Source organism: Hypanus sabinus, chromosome 2, assembly GCF_030144855.1.
Source record: "Hypanus sabinus isolate sHypSab1 chromosome 2, sHypSab1.hap1, whole genome shotgun sequence".
NCBI lineage: Eukaryota > Metazoa > Chordata > Chondrichthyes > Myliobatiformes > Dasyatidae > Hypanus > Hypanus sabinus.
In genome coordinates this window covers 2,892,033-2,908,125 of record NC_082707.1, presented here as the reverse complement: position 1 = coordinate 2,908,125, position 16,093 = coordinate 2,892,033, and the positions used below count along the sequence as shown (strand labels likewise).

Genomic DNA, 16,093 nt, shown 5'->3' with positions numbered 1-16,093 from the left:
TGACTGTGGCATTGAGGAACGCTGTTTCGTTTGGCTGTATATGTGTATAGGCAGGCGACAAAGAACCTGACTGTGGTATCGAGAAACGCTGTTTCGTTTGGCTGTCTATGTGTGCAGGCAAGCTACAATAAACCTGACTGTCGTATCGAGGAACGCTGTTTCGTTTGGCTGTATATGTGTGCAGACAGGCGACAATAAACCTGACTGTGGTATCGAGGAACGCTGTTTCGTTTGGCTGTATATGTGTACAGGCAGGTGACAATAAACCTGACTGTGATATTGAGGAATGCTGTTTCGTTTGGCTGTTTATGTGTATACAGGCAGGCGACAATAAATCTGACTGTGGTATCGAGGAACGCTGTTTCGTTTGGCTGTATATGTGTGCACAGGCAGGCGACAATAAACCTGACTGTGGTATCGAGGAACGCTGTTTCGTTTGCCTTTCTATGTGTGTACCGGCAGGCGACAATAAACCTGACTGTGGTATCGAGGAACGCTGTTTCGTTTGGCTGTATATGTGTGCAGACAGGAGACAATAAACCTGACTGTGGTATCGAGGAACACTGTTTCGTTTGGCTGTATATGTGTGCAGGCAGGTGACAATAAACCTGACTGTGGTATCGAGGAACGCTGTTTCGTTTGGCTGTATCTGTGTGTACAGTCAGGTGACAATAAACCTGACTGTGGTATCGAGGAACGCTGTTTCGTTTGGCTGTATATGTGTGTACAGGCAGGTGACAATAAACCTGACTGTGGTATAGAGGAACACTGTTTCGTTTGGCTGTATATGTGTGTACAGTCAGGTGACAATAAACCTGACTGGGGTATCGAGGAACGCTGTTTCATTTGGCTGTATATGTGTGTACAGTCAGGTGACAATAAACCTGACTGTGGTATCGAGGAACGCTGTTTCGTTTGGCTGTATATGTGTGTAGGCAGGCGACAATAAATCTGACTGTGGTATCGAGGAACGCTGTTTCGTTTGGCTGTATATGTGTGTAGGCAGGCGACAATAAACCTGACTGTGGTATCAAGGAACGCTGTTTCGTTTGGCTGTATATGTGTACAGGCAGGTGACAATAAACCTGACTGTGGTGTCGAGGAACGCTTTTTCGTTTGGCTGTATATGTGTACAGGCAGGTGACAATAAACCTGACTGTGGTATCAAGGAACGCTGTTTCGTTTGGCTGTATATGTGTACAGGCAGGCGACAATAAACCTGACTGTGGTATCTAGGAACGCTGTTTTGTTTGGCTGCATATGTGTACAGGCAGGCGACAATAAACCTGACTGTGGTATCGAGGAAGGCTGTTTCGTTTGGCTGTATATCTGTGCAGGCAGGCGACAATAAACCTGACTGTGGTATCGAGGAAGGCTGTTTCGTTTGGCTGTATATCTGTGCAGGCAGGCGACAATAAACCTGACTGTGGTATCGAGGAAGGCTGTTTCGTTTGGTGTATATGTGTGTCAAGGCAGGCGACAATAAACCTGACTGTGGTATAGAGGAACACTGTTTCGTTTGGCTGTATATCTGTGCAGGCAGGCGACAATAAACCTGACTGTGGTATCGAGGAACGCTGTTTCGTTTGGCTGTATATGTGTGCAGACAGGCTACAATAAACCTGACTGTGGTATCGAGGAAGGCTGTTTTGTTTGGCTGTATATGTGTGCAGACAGGCGACAATAAACCAGACTGTGGTATCGAGAAAGGCTGTTTCGTTTGGCTGTATATGTGTGTACAGGCAGGCGACAATAAACCTGACAGTGGTATAGAGGAACACTGTTTCGTTTGGCCGTATATGTGTACAGGTAGGCGACAATAAACCAGACTGTGGTATCGAGGAACGCTGTTTCGTTTGGGTGTATATGTGTGTACAGGCAGGCGACAATAAATCTGACTGTGGTATCGAGGAAGGCTGTTTCGTTTGGCTGTATATGTGTGCAGACAGGCGACAATAAACCTGACTGTGGTATCAAGGAAGGCTGTTTCGTTTGGCTGTATATGTGTGCAGACAGGCGACAATAAACCTGACTGTCGTATCGAGGAACGCTGTTTCGTTTGGCTGTATATATGTACAGGCAGGTGACAATAAAACTGACTGTGGTATCGAGGAAGGCTGTTTCGTTTGGCTGTATATGTGTGCAGACAGGCGACAATAAACCTGACTGTGGTATCGAGGAACGCTGTTTCGTTTGGCTGTATATGTGTACAGGCAGGTGACAATAAACCTGACTGTGATATTGAGGAACGCTGTTTCATTTGGCTAATTATGTGTATACAGGCAGGCGACAATAAACCTGACTGTGGTATCGAGGAACGCTGTTTCGTTTGGCTGTATATGAGTGCAGACAGGCGACAATAAAACTGACTGTGGTATCGAGGAACGCTGTTTCGTTTGGCTGTGTATGTGTGTACAGGCAGGTGACAATAAACCTGACTGTGGTATCGAGGAACGCTGTTTCGTTTGGCTGTATATGTGTGTACAGGCAAGTGACAATAAACCTGGCTGCGGTATCGAGGAACGCTGTTTCATTTGGGTGTATATGTGTGTACAGGCAGGCGACAATAAACCTGACTGTGGTATCGAGGAAGGGTGTTTCGTTTGGCTGTATATGTGTGCAGGGAGGCGACAATAAACCTGACTGTGGTATAGAGGAACACTGTTTCCATTGACTGTATATGTGTACAGGCAGGCGACAATAAACCTGACTGTGAGATCAAGGAATGCTGTTTCGTTTGGCTGTATATGTGTACAGGCAGGCGACAATAAACCTGACTGTGGTATCGAGGAACGCTGTTTCGCTTGGCTGTATATGTGTGCAGACAGGCGACAATAAAACTGACTGTGGTATCGAGGAACGCTGTTTCGTTTGGCTGTATATGAGTGCAGACAGGCGACAATAAAACTGACTGTGGTATCGAGGAACGCTGTTTCGTTTGGCTGTATATGTGTGTACAGGCAGACGACAATAAACCTGACTGTGGTATTGAGGAAGGCTGTTTCGTTTGGCTGTATATGTGTGCAGACAGGAGACAATAAACCTGACTGTGTTTTCGAGGAACGCTGTTTCATTTGGCTGTATATGTGTACAGGCAGGTGACAATAAACCTGACTGTGTTATCGAGGAACGCTGTTTCATTTGGCTGTTTATGTGTATACAGGCAGGTGACAATAAATCAGACTGTGGTATCGAGGAACGCTGTTTCGTTTGGCTGCATATGTGTACAGACAGGCGACAATAAACCTGACTGTGGTATAGAGGAACGCTGTTTCGTTTGGCTGTATATGTGTGCAGGCAGGTGACAATAAACCTGACTGTGTTATCGAGGAACGCTGTTTCATTTGGCTGTTTATGTGTATACAGGCAGGTGACAATAAATCAGACTGTGGTATCGAGGAACGCTGTTTCGTCTGGCTGTATATGTGTGCACAGGGAGGCGACAATAAACCTGACTGTGGTATCGAGGAACGCTGTTTCGTTTGCCTTTCTATGTGTGTACCGGCAGGCGACAATAAACCTGACTGTGGTATCGAGGAACGCTGTTTCGTTTGGCTGTATATGTGGTGCAGGCAGGTGACAATAAACCTGACTGTGGTATCGAGGAACGCTGTTTCGTTTGGCTGTATATGTGTACAGGCAGGTGACAATAAACCTGACTGTGGTATCGAGGAACGCTGTTTCGTTTGGCTGTATATGTGTGAGCAGGCAGGTGACAATAAACCTGACTTTGGTGTAGAGGAACACTGTTTCGTTTGGCTTTATATGTGTGTACAGGCAGGTGACAATAAACCTGACTGTGGTATCGAGGAAGGCTGTTTCGTTTGGCTGTATATGTGTGTACAGTCAGGTGACAATAAACCTGACTGGGGTATCGAGGAACGCTGTTTCGTTTGGTTGTATATGTGTGTACAGGCAGGTGACTATAAACCTGACTGTGGTATCGAGGAACGCTGTTTCGTTTGGCTGTATATGTGTGTAGGCAGGCGACAATAAATCTGACTGTGGTATCGAGGAACGCTGTTTCGTTTGGCTGCATATGTGTACAGACAGGCGACAATAAACCTGACTGTGGTATAGAGGAACGCTGTTTCGTTTGGCTGTATATGTGTGCAGGCAGGTGACAATAAACCTGACTGTGTTATCGAGGAACGCTGTTTCATTTGGCTGTTTATGTGTATACAGGCAGGTGACAATAAATCAGACTGTGGTATCGAGGAACGCTGTTTCGTTTGGTTGTATATGTGTGTACAGGCAGGTGACTATAAACCTGACTGTGGTATCGAGGAACGCTGTTTCGTTTGGCTGTATATGTGTGTAGGCAGGCGACAATAAATCTGACTGTGGTATCGAGGAACGCTGTTTCGTTTGGCTGCATATGTGTACAGACAGGCGACAATAAACCTGACTGTGGTATAGAGGAACGCTGTTTCGTTTGGCTGTATATGTGTGCAGGCAGGTGACAATAAACCTGACTGTGTTATCGAGGAACGCTGTTTCATTTGGCTGTTTATGTGTATACAGGCAGGTGACAATAAATCAGACTGTGGTATCGAGGAACGCTGTTTCGTTTGGCTGTATATGTGTGCACAGGCAGGCGACAATAAACCTGACTGTGGTATCGAGGAACGCTGTTTCGTTTGCCTTTCTATGTGTGTACCAGCAGGCGACAATAAACCTGACTGTGGTATCGAGGAACGCTGTTTCGTTTGGCTGTATATGTGTGCAGGCAGGTGACAATAAACCTGACTGGGGTATCGAGGAACGCTGTTTCGTTTGGTTGTATATGTGTGTACAGGCAGGTGACTATAAACCTGACTGTGGTATCGAGGAACGCTGTTTCGTTTGGCTGTATATGTGTGTAGGCAGGCGACAATAAATCTGACTGTGGTATCGAGGAACGCTGTTTCGTTTGGCTGTATATGTGTGCAGACAGGAGACAATAAACCTGACTGTGGCATTGAGGAACGCTGTTTCGTTTGGCTGTATATGTGTATAGGCAGGCGACAAAGAACCTGACTGTGGTATCGAGAAACGCTGTTTCGTTTGGCTGTCTATGTGTGCAGGCAAGCTACAATAAACCTGACTGTCGTATCGAGGAACGCTGTTTCGTTTGGCTGTATATGTGTACAGGCAGGTGACAATAAACCTGACTGTGATATTGAGGAACGCTGTTTCGTTTGGCTGTTTATGTGTATACAGGCAGGCGACAATAAATCTGACTGTGGTATCGAGGAACGCTGTTTCGTTTGGCTGTATATGTGTGCACAGGCAGGCGACAATAAACCTGACTGTGGTATCGAGGAACGCTGTTTCGTTTGGCTGTATATGTGTGCAGACAGGAGACAATAAACCTGACTGTGGTATCGAGGAACACTGTTTCGTTTGGCTGTATATGTGTGCAGGCAGGTGACAATAAACCTGACTGTGGTATCGAGGAACGCTGTTTCGTTTGGCTGTATCTGTGTGTACAGTCAGGTGACAATAAACCTGACTGTGGTATCGAGGAACGCTGTTTCGTTTGGCTGTATATGTGTGTACAGGCAGGTGACAATAAACCTGACTGTGGTATAGAGGAACACTGTTTCGTTTGGCTGTATATGTGTGTACAGTCAGGTGACAATAAACCTGACTGGGGTATCGAGGAACGCTGTTTCATTTGGCTGTATATGTGTGTACAGTCAGGTGACAATAAACCTGACTGTGGTATCGAGGAACGCTGTTTCGTTTGGCTGTATATGTGTGTAGGCAGGCGACAATAAATCTGACTGTGGTATCGAGGAACGCTGTTTCGTTTGGCTGTATATGTGTGTAGGCAGGCGACAATAAACCTGACTGTGGTATCAAGGAACGCTGTTTCGTTTGGCTGTATATGTGTGCAGGTAGGCGACAATAAACCTGACTGTGGTATCGAGGAACGCTGTTTCGTTTGGCTGTATATGTGTGCAGACAGGAGACAATAAACCTGACTGTGGTATCGAGGAACACTGTTTCATTTGGCTGTATATGTGTGCAGGCAGGCGACAATAAACCTGACTGTGGTATCGAGGAATACTGTTTCATTTGGCTGTATATGTGTACAGGCAGGTGACAATAAACCTGACTGTGGTGTCGAGGAACGCTTTTTCGTTTGGCTGTATATGTGTACAGGCAGGCGACAATAAACCTGACTGTGGTATCAAGGAACGCTGTTTCGTTTGGCTGTATATGTGTGCAGGTAGGCGACAATAAACCTGACTGTGGTATCGAGGAACGCTGTTTCGTTTGGCTGTATATGTGTGCAGACAGGAGACAATAAACCTGACTGTGGTATCGAGGAACACTGTTTCATTTGGCTGTATATGTGTGCAGGCAGGCGACAATAAACCTGACTGTGGTATCGAGGAATACTGTTTCATTTGGCTGTATATGTGTACAGGCAGGTGACAATAAACCTGACTGTGGTATCGAGGAACGCTGTTTCGTTTGGCTGTATATGTGTACAGGCAGGTGACAATAAACCTGACTGTGGTATCGAGGAACGCTGTTTCATTTGGCTGTATATGTGTGCAGTCAGGCGACAATACACCTGACTGTGCTATCGAGGAACGCTGTTTCATTTGGCTGTATATGTGTACAGGCAGGTGACAATAAACCTGACTGTGGTATCGAGGAACGCTGTTTCGTTTGGCTGTATATGTGTACAGGCAGGTGACAATAAACCTGACTGTGGTATAGAGGAACACTGTTTCGTTTGGCTGTATATGTGTGTACAGTCAGGTGACAATAAACCTGACTGGGGTATCGAGGAACGCTGTTTCATTTGGCTGTATATGTGTGTACAGTCAGGTGACAATAAACCTGACTGTGGTATCGAGGAACGCTGTTTCGTTTGGCTGTATATGTGTGTAGGCAGGCGACAATAAATCTGACTGTGGTATCGAGGAACGCTGTTTCGTTTGGCTGTATATGTGTGTAGGCAGGCGACAATAAACCTGACTGTGGTGTCGAGGAACGCTGTTTCTTTTGGCTGTATATGTGTACAGACAGGAGACAATAAACCTGACTGTGGTATCGAGGAACACTGTTTCATTTGGCTGTATATGTGTGCAGGCAGGCGACAATAAACCTGACTGTGGTATCGAGGAATACTGTTTCATTTGGCTGTATATGTGTACAGGCAGGTGACAATAAACCTGACTGTGGTGTCGAGGAACGCTGTTTCGTTTGGCTGTATATGTGTACAGGCAGGTGACAATAAACCTGACTGTGGTATCGAGGAAGGCTGTTTCGTTTGGCTGTATATGTGTGCAGACAGGCGACAATACACCTGACTGTGCTATCGAGGAACGCTGTTTCATTTGGCTGTATATGTGTACAGACAGGCGACAATAAACCTGACTGTGATATCGAGGATCGCTGTTTCATTTGGCTGTATATGTGTACAGGCAGGTGACCATAAACTTGAACCTGACGATGCCACCGCAGAGAGTGCGGCAGTACAGACAGTGGCTTAGCTGCCTGATTTGTCTCCTTCCGTCACACGCGTACAGCATGAACAGTTGTCTCGCACTCACAATGTAGCAGGGCTCACAGTAAGACTTCTTCTCCACCGCATAGAAAGCCTGTCCTCGCAGCTTGTGGCCACAGGTCACGCAGCTGAAGCAATCCACATGGAAGACTTGGTCCATGGCGGTACACCCGGCTCCATCCCCAATGACACTCTCCCCACAGCGCACACACTGGCCTGCAAAGACAGTTCACCATAAATACGGCAGCCTGGCACGAGACAATCAGCAGGAACTGTTCTCCTTCTCATTTTAGTTATTTATCTCATCTTGGGAAAACTCATGTCACGTGGCTAATGTACAAAGTCCTTACAAAAGGCCCTGGAACTGAAATCTGAACTCCGGGACACAATGCTTCCATGGCATTTGTGTTGGTAGCTACAGCTCCATATAACCCACCAACAGTGTATCTCATTTTGTCCTCTTTTCTGTTTATTTATTTATATATTTAAATTTCTTGTTGAAACCTCTAGTGATTTTTTTATGTATGGTTCTGAACTGCTGCCACTAAGCAACACATTTTACAGTGTATGTCAGTGGAAATGAAGCTGGTTCTGATTCTGGCTCAGACACCTTCTGGCCCAATGAGCCTGTACCATTCAATTCAATTCAAAATCAGAATGATGGGAGTAGGTGTTTTAAAGGGTTGGCAGGGACTAGGCAAGCTAAAAGCTGGTTTCTGTGCTGAGATTTTTGACTCTATCGCTAGTATTTGTTGTGAAATTTGTTGTTCTGCAGCAGCAGTACATTGCAACCCATAATAAAATAACTATAATTACAATGAGAAAATATGTTAAAAATTAAAGTTATGTACTATAAGCTGTGCAAAAAAGAGGGAAAAATAGTGAGGTAGTGTCCATGGGTTCATCACCTGATCTGATAAGGCATGCTCTCCAACCCAGACAACATCCTTGTAAATCTTCTCTGCACCCTCTGTATAGTTTCCACATCCTTCCTGTAGTGAGGTGACCAGAACTGAGCACAGTACTCGAAGAGGGGTCTGAACAAGTACCTCATAGCTCTTGAACTCAATCCCCTGGTTGATGAAGGTCAACACACCATATGCCTTCTTAACGACTCTGTCAACCTGTGCAGCAGCTTTGAGTGTCCTATGGACTCGGACCCCAAGATCTCTCCGATCTTCCACACTGCCAAGAGTCTTACCATTTATATTATATTCTGTCTTCAAATTTGACCTACCGAAATGAATCACTTCATACTTATCTGAATTGAGGTCCATCTGCCGCTTCTCAGCTGAGTTCTGCATCCTATCGATGTCCTGCTGTAACCTCTGACAGCCCTCCAGACTATCTCCAGACTAAATGGTAGGGCATTGAAGAATGCAGTAGAACAGAGTGATCTAGGAATAATGGTGCATAGTTCCCTGAAGGTGGAATCTCATGTGGATAGGGTGGTGAAGAAAACTTTTGGTATACTGGCCTTTATAAATCAGAGCATTGAGTATAGGAGTTGGGATGTAATGTTAAAATTGTACAAGGCATTGGTAAGGCCGAATTTGGAGCATTGTGTACAGTTCTGGTCACCGAATTATAGGAAAGATGTCAACAAAATAGAGAGAGTACAGAGAAGATTTACTAGAATGTTACCTGGGTTTCAGCACCTAAGTTACAGGGAAAGGTTGAACAAGTTAGGTCTTTATTCTTTGGAGCGTAGAAGGTTGAGGGGGGACGATAGAGGTATTTAAAATAACGAAGGGGATAGATCGAGTTGACGTGGCCATCTCGGCCCTTCTGGTCCGTGCCAAATGCTTACTCTCACCTAGTCCCACTGACCTGCACTCAGCCCATAACCCTCCATTCCTTTCCCGTCCATATGTCTATCCAATTTTACTTCAAATGACAATACCGAACTTGCCTCTACCACTTCTACTGGAAGCTCGTTCCACACAGCTACCACTCTCTGAGTAAAGAAATTCCCCCTCGTGTTACCCTTAAACTTTTGCCCCCTAACTCTCAACTCATGTCCTCTTGTTTGAATCTCCACTACTCTCAATGGAAAAAGCCTATCCACGTCAACTCGATCTGTTCCCTCATAATTTGCAACCCTCCAATCCTCTGGAACCTCTCCTGTCCCCATTGATGATGCAAATAACTTCACCAGAGGCTCAGCAATCTCCCCCTTTGCTTTCCACAGTATCCTTGCTTATAACTCATCCGGTCCTGGTGACTTATCTAACTTAATGCTTTTCAAAAGCTCCAGCACATCCTCTTTCTTAATTTCGATATGTTTATATACATTAGGGACTATTAAAAGATATTTAGATAGTCACGTAAATGTGAGGGAAATGTATATAGACTTGGTGAGGGCAGAAGAGATTGGCCTTTTGATTAAAAATTTAAATAGTTTGGCACAACATTGTGGGCCTCAGGGCATGTTCCTATGCAACACTGCTCTACGTTCCAAGCACTCTTTGATGAATCTGACCCTTCCCTCCTACGTAACCCTCCACTTTTCTATCATCCACGTGCCTATCTAAGAGTCCCTTCAATGACCCTCCCACCGCCCCCGGCAAGGCGCTCCATGCACTCTCCACTCTGTGTAAAGCACTCACACTCAGTGACCATTGTATCACTTACACCTGCTCAATGCAAGTATATAATCAGCCAATCATGTGGCAGCAACTCAATGCAGAAAAGCACACAGGCATGATCAAGAGATTCAGTTGTTGTTCAGACCAAACATCAGAATGGGAAGAAATGTGATTCAAGTGACTTTGACCGTGGAATAATTGCTTGTGTCAGATAGGGTGGTTTGAATATGTCAGAAACTGATTTCCTAGGATTTTCAAGTACAACAATCTCTAGAGTTTACAGAGAATGGTGTGAAAAGCAAGAAAAATCCAGTGAGTGTCAGTTGTGTAGGCAAAAATGCATTGTTAATGAGAGAGGTCAGAGGAGAATGGTTCAAGAATGATAGGAAGGTGACAGTAACTCAAATAAACAAGCATTACGACTGTGGGGTGCAGAAGAGCAGCTCTGAACTCATTGAAACCCATCCAATGTTGAAAGGCCTAGATAGAGTGGATGTGGAGAGGACATTTTCTATAGTGGGGGAGTCCAAGAGCAGAGGGCTCAGCCTCAGAATAGAGGGACGTCCATTTAGAACAGAAATGAGGAGGAATTCCTTTAGCCAGAAGGTTTTGAATCTGTAGAATTCATTGCCGTTGCCAGCTGTGGAGACAAAGTCATATTTAAAATCTCCAGGTCCTGACAGGATATTCCCCAGGACCTTGAGGGAAGTTTGTGTAGAGATAGCAGGAGCTCTGACGGAGATCTTTCAGATGTCATTAGAAACGGGGATTGTGCCGGAGGATTGGCGTATTGCTCATGTGGTTCCATTGTTTAAAAAGGGTTCTAGAAGTAAGCCTAGCAATTATAGACCTGTCAGTTTGACATCAGTGGTTGGTAAATTAATGTAAAGTATTCTTAGAGATAGTATTTATAATTATCTGGATAGACAGGATCTGATTAGGAGTAACCAGCATGGATTTGTGCGTGGAAGGTCATGTTTGACAAACCTTATTGAATTTTTTGAAGAAGTTACGAGGAATGTTGACGAGGGTAAGGCAGTGGATGTAGTCTATATGGACTTCAGAAGGCAGATGGAGTTTAACCCAGATAAGTGTGAAGTGGTTCATTTTGGTAGGTCAAATATGATAGCAGAATATAGTATTAATGGCAAGGCTCTTGGCAGTGCGGAGGATCAGAGGGATCTTGGGGTCTGAGTCCATAAGACGCTCAAAGCAGCTGCTGAGATTGACTCTGTGGTTAAGAAAGCATACTGTGTATTGGCCTTCATCAATTGTGGAGTTGAATTTAGGAGCAGAGAGGTAATGTTGCAACGATATAGGACCCTGGTTGGAGTTTTGTGCTCAGTTCTGGTTGCCTCACCACAGGAAGCATGGGGAAACTGTAGAAAGGGTGCAGAGGAGATTTACAAGGATGTTGCTGGATTTGGGAGCATGCCTTATGAGAATAGGTTGAGTGAACTCGGCCTTTTCTCCTTGGAGTGACGGAGGGTGAGAGGTGACCTGATAGAGGAGTATAAGATGATGAGAGGCATTGATCGTGTGGATAGTCAGAGGCTTTTTCCCAGGGCTGAAATGGTTGCCACAAGAGGACACAGGTTTAAGGTGCTGGGGAGTAGGTACAGAGGAGATGTCGGGGTAAGTTTTTTACACAGAGAGTGGTGAGTGCGTGGAATGAGCTGCCGGCAACGGTGGTGGAGGCGAATACGATAGGGTCTTTTAAGAGACTTTTGGATTGATACATGATGCTTAGAAAAATAGAGGGCTATGGGTAAGCTTAGTAATTGCTAAGGTACGGACATGTTCGGCACAACTTTGTGGGCTGAAGGGCCTGTATTGTGCTGTGGGTTTTCTGTGCTTCCTATAGTGGGAGAGACGAGGATCACAAGGCAGAGCCTCAGAACTGAGGGCTGTCCATTTCAAACAGAGATGAGGAGGAATTTCTTTAGCCAGAGGACGGTGAGTCTGCGGAATTCACTGCTGCAGACGGTTGTGGAGGCCAAGACACTGGGTGTATTTAAAGCCGAGATTGATAGGTGCTTCATTGGTCAGGGCATCAAAGGTTACAGGGAGATAGGGTTGAGAGGAATTATAAATCAACCGTGATGGAATGACAGGGCAGACTTGCTGGGCTGAATGGCCTAATTCTCCATGTCTTATGAAGGTCTGGTGTTGAGGCGATGTAGTACACCCTGGTGCTGTATTTGAAAGAGGAAGGGCCAGTTTTCTCAGGTCCTTCCTGATCGGCTGCTCGTGAACAGCACTGCAGAATGGGAGGGGCCATGTGTGCTGAGGTCAGTATTTTAATGCTTGTACATACATCAATTTGAGGAAACTATGGGAGAGGAGGTTAGTTCACCAGTAGAGCAAGTAAAGAGACAATGTGTGAGGGAGGAAAGGCAGGTGATGGAGAAGGGATGCACTCAGCCCGAAGATGTAGGGGCGAAAAAAAAAGGATAATAAATTTGAATGCATTGTTAGGGATGAAAAGAGAGGAGGAGGTGGAGAGTATCTTAAATGTATCTATTTTAATGCTAGGAGCATTGTAAGAAAGGTGGATGAGCTTAAAGCGTGGATTGATACCTGGAATTATGATGTTGTAGCTATTAGTGAAACATGGTTGCAGGAAGGGTGTGATTGGCAACTAAATATTCCTGGATTTAGTTGCTTCAGGTGTGATAGAGTAGGAGGGGCCAGAGGAGGAGGTGTTGCATTGCTTGTCCGAGAAAATCTTATGGCGGTGCTTTGGAAGGATAGATTAGAGAGCTCCTCTAGGGAGGCTATTTGGGTGGAATTGAGGAATGGGAAAGGTGCAGTAACACTGATAGGAGTGTATTATAGGCCACCGAATGGGGCACGTGAGTTGGAAGAGCAAATGTGTAAGGAGATAGCAGATATTTGTAGTAAACACAAGGTTGTGATTGTGGGAGATTTTAATTTTCCACACATAGACTGGGAAACTCATTCTGTAAAAGGGCTGGATGGATTAGAGTTTGTGAAATGTGTGCAGGATAGTTTTTTGCAACAATTCATAGAAGTACCGACTAGAGATGGGGCAGTGTTGGATCTCCTGTTAGGGAATGCGATAGGTCAGCTGACAGATGTACGTGTTGGGGAACACTTTGGGTCCAGTGATCACAATAGCATTAGCTTCAATATAATTATGGAGAAGGACAGGACAGGACCTAGAGTTGAAATTTTTGATTGGAGAAAGGCTAACTTTGAGGAGATGCGAAGGGATTTAGAGAGAGTGGATTGGGTCAAGTTGTTTTATGGGAAGGATGTAATAGAGAAATGGAGGTCATTTAAGGGTGAAATTATGAGGGTACAGAATCTTTATGTTCCTGTTAGGTTGAAAGGAAAGGTTTAAGGTTTGAAAGCACCATGGTTTTCAAGGGATATTAGAAATTTGGTTCGGAAAAAGAGGGATGTCTACAATAGATATAGGCAGCATGGAGTAAAGGAATTGCTCGAGGAATATAAAGAATGTAAAAAGAATCTTAAGAAAGAGATTAGAAAAGCTAAAAGAAGATACGAGGTTGGTTTGGCAAATAAGGTGAAAGTAAATCCGAAAGGTTTCTACAGTTATATTAAAAGCAAGAGGATAGTGAGGGATAAAATTGGCCCCTTAGAGAATCAGAGTGGTCAGCTATGTGTGGAGCCGAGGGAGATGGGAGAGATTTTGAACGATTTCTTCTCTTCGGTATTCACTAAGGAGAAGGATATTGAATTGTGTAAGGTGTGGTAAATAAGTAAGGAAGTTATGGAACCTATGACAATTAAAGAGGTGGAAGTACTGGTGCTTTTAATAAGTTTAAAAGTGGATAACTCTCCGGGTCCTGACAGGATATTCCCCAGGACCTTGAGGGAAGTTTCTGTAGAAATAGCAGGAGCTCTGACGGAGATCTTTAAGATGTCATTAGAAACGGGGATTGTGCCGGAGGATTGGCATATTGCTCATGTGGTTCCATTGTTTAAGAAAGGTTCTAGAAGTAAGCCTAGCAATTATAGACCTGTCAGTTTGACATCAGTGGTGGGTAAATTGATGGAAAGTATTCTTAGAGATAGTATTAATAATTATCTGGATAGACAGGATCTGATTAGGAGTAGCCAGCATGGATTTGTGCGTGGAAGGTCATGTTTGACAAACCTTATTGAATTTTTTGAAGAAGTTACGAGGAATGTTGACAAGGGTAAGGCAGTGGATGTAGTCTATATGGACTTCAGCAAGGCCTTTGACAAAGTTCCACATGGAAGGTTAGTTAAGAAGGTTCAGTCATTAGGTATTAATGCTGGAGTAATAAAATGGATTCAACAGTGGCTAGATGGGAGATGCCAGAGAGTAGTGGTGGATAATTGTTTATCGGGATGGAGGCCGGTGACTAGCGGGGTGCCTCAGGGATCTGTTTTGGGCCCAATGTTGTTTGTAATATGCATAAATGATCTGGATGATGGGGTGGTAAATTGGATTCGTAAGTACGCCGATGATACTAAGGTAGGAGGTGTTGTGGATAATGAGGTGGGTTTTCAAAGCTTGCAGGGAGATTTATGCCAGTTAGAAGAATGGGCTGAATGTTGGCAGATGGAGTTTAATGCTGAGAAGTGTGAGGTTCTACATTTTGGCAGGAATAATCCAAATAGAACATACAGGGTAAATGGTAGGGCATTGAGGAATGCAGAGGAACAGAGAGATCTAGGAATAACAGCGCATAGTTCCCTGAAGGTGGAGTCTCATGTAGATAGGGTGGTGAAGACGGCTTTTGGAACACTGGCCTTTATAAATCAGAGCATTGAGTACAGAAGTTGGGATGTAATGTTAAAATTGTACAATGCATTGGTAAAGCCAAATTTGGAATATTGTGTACAGTTCTGGTCACTGAATTATAGGAAAGATATCAATAAGTTAGAGAGAGTGCAGAGACGATTTACTAGGATGTTACCTGGGTTTCAGCACTTAAGTTACAGAGAAAGGTTGAACAAGTTAGGTCTCTATTCATTGGAGCATAGAAGGTTGAGGGGGGATTTGATCGAGGTATTTAAAATTTTGAGAGGGATAGATAGAGTTGACGTGAATAGGCTGTTTCCATTGACAGTAGGGGAGATTCAAACGAGAGGACATGATTTGAGAGTTAGGGGGCAAAAGTTTAAGGGAAACACGAGGGGTATTTCTTTACTCAGAGAGTGATAGCTGTGTGGAATGAGCTTCCTGTAGAAGCAGTAGAGGCCAGTTCAGTTGTGTCATTTAAGGTAAAATTGGATAGGTATATGGACAGGAAAGGAGTGGAGGGTTATGGGCTGAGTGCAGGTAGGTGGGCCTAGGAGAGATTAAGAGTTCGGCACGGTCTAGGAGGGCCGAGATGGCCTGTTTCCGTGCTGTGATTGTTATATGGTTTATATTTAAACCCTGCCCTCAAATTTACCTGCTCCATTTCCGACACCTCCCTCCCCTTTCTTGATCGTTCTGTCTCCATCTCTGGAGACGGCCTATCTACTGATATCTACTATAAGCCTACAGACCCTCACAGCTACCTGGACTATTCCTTTTCCCACCCTGTCTCTTGCAAAAAGGCTATCCCTTTCCCACAATTCCTCCGTCTCTGTCGCATCTGCTCTCAGGCTGAGGCTTTTCATTCCAGGACGAAGGAGATGTCTTCCTTTTTTGAACAAAGGGGCTTTCCTTCATCCACCATCAACTCTGCTCTCAAACGCATCTCTCCCATTTCTCGCACATCTGCCCTCACCCCATACACCCGCCACCCCACTCGGGATAGGGTTCCCTTTGTCCTCACTTACCACCCCACCAGCCTCCAGGTCCAACGTATAATTCTCAGTAACTTCCGCCTCCTCCAACGGGATCCCACTACCAAACACATTTTTCCCTCCCCCACTTTCTGCTTTCCACAGGGATCGCTCCCTACGCGACTCCCTTGTCCACTCGTACCCCCCATCCCTTCCCACTGATCTCCCTCCTGTCACTTATCCTTGTAAGCAGAACAAG

At 44.9% G+C, this 16,093-nt stretch overlaps 1 protein-coding gene across 4 annotated transcripts in view; it reads right to left on the bottom strand.

Annotated features, from left to right (window-relative positions):
- lpp (LIM domain containing preferred translocation partner in lipoma) overlaps positions 1 to 16,093 on the bottom strand; it is a 565,002-nt gene that overhangs the window by 69,513 nt on the left and 479,396 nt on the right. For all 4 annotated transcript variants that reach the window (XM_059991268.1, XM_059991276.1, XM_059991259.1 and 1 more), the window contains exon 7: positions 7,557 to 7,726. In XM_059991268.1, coding sequence (XP_059847251.1) covers positions 7,557 to 7,726 — 170 coding nt within the window. The remainder of the gene's footprint in view (positions 1 to 7,556; positions 7,727 to 16,093) is intronic.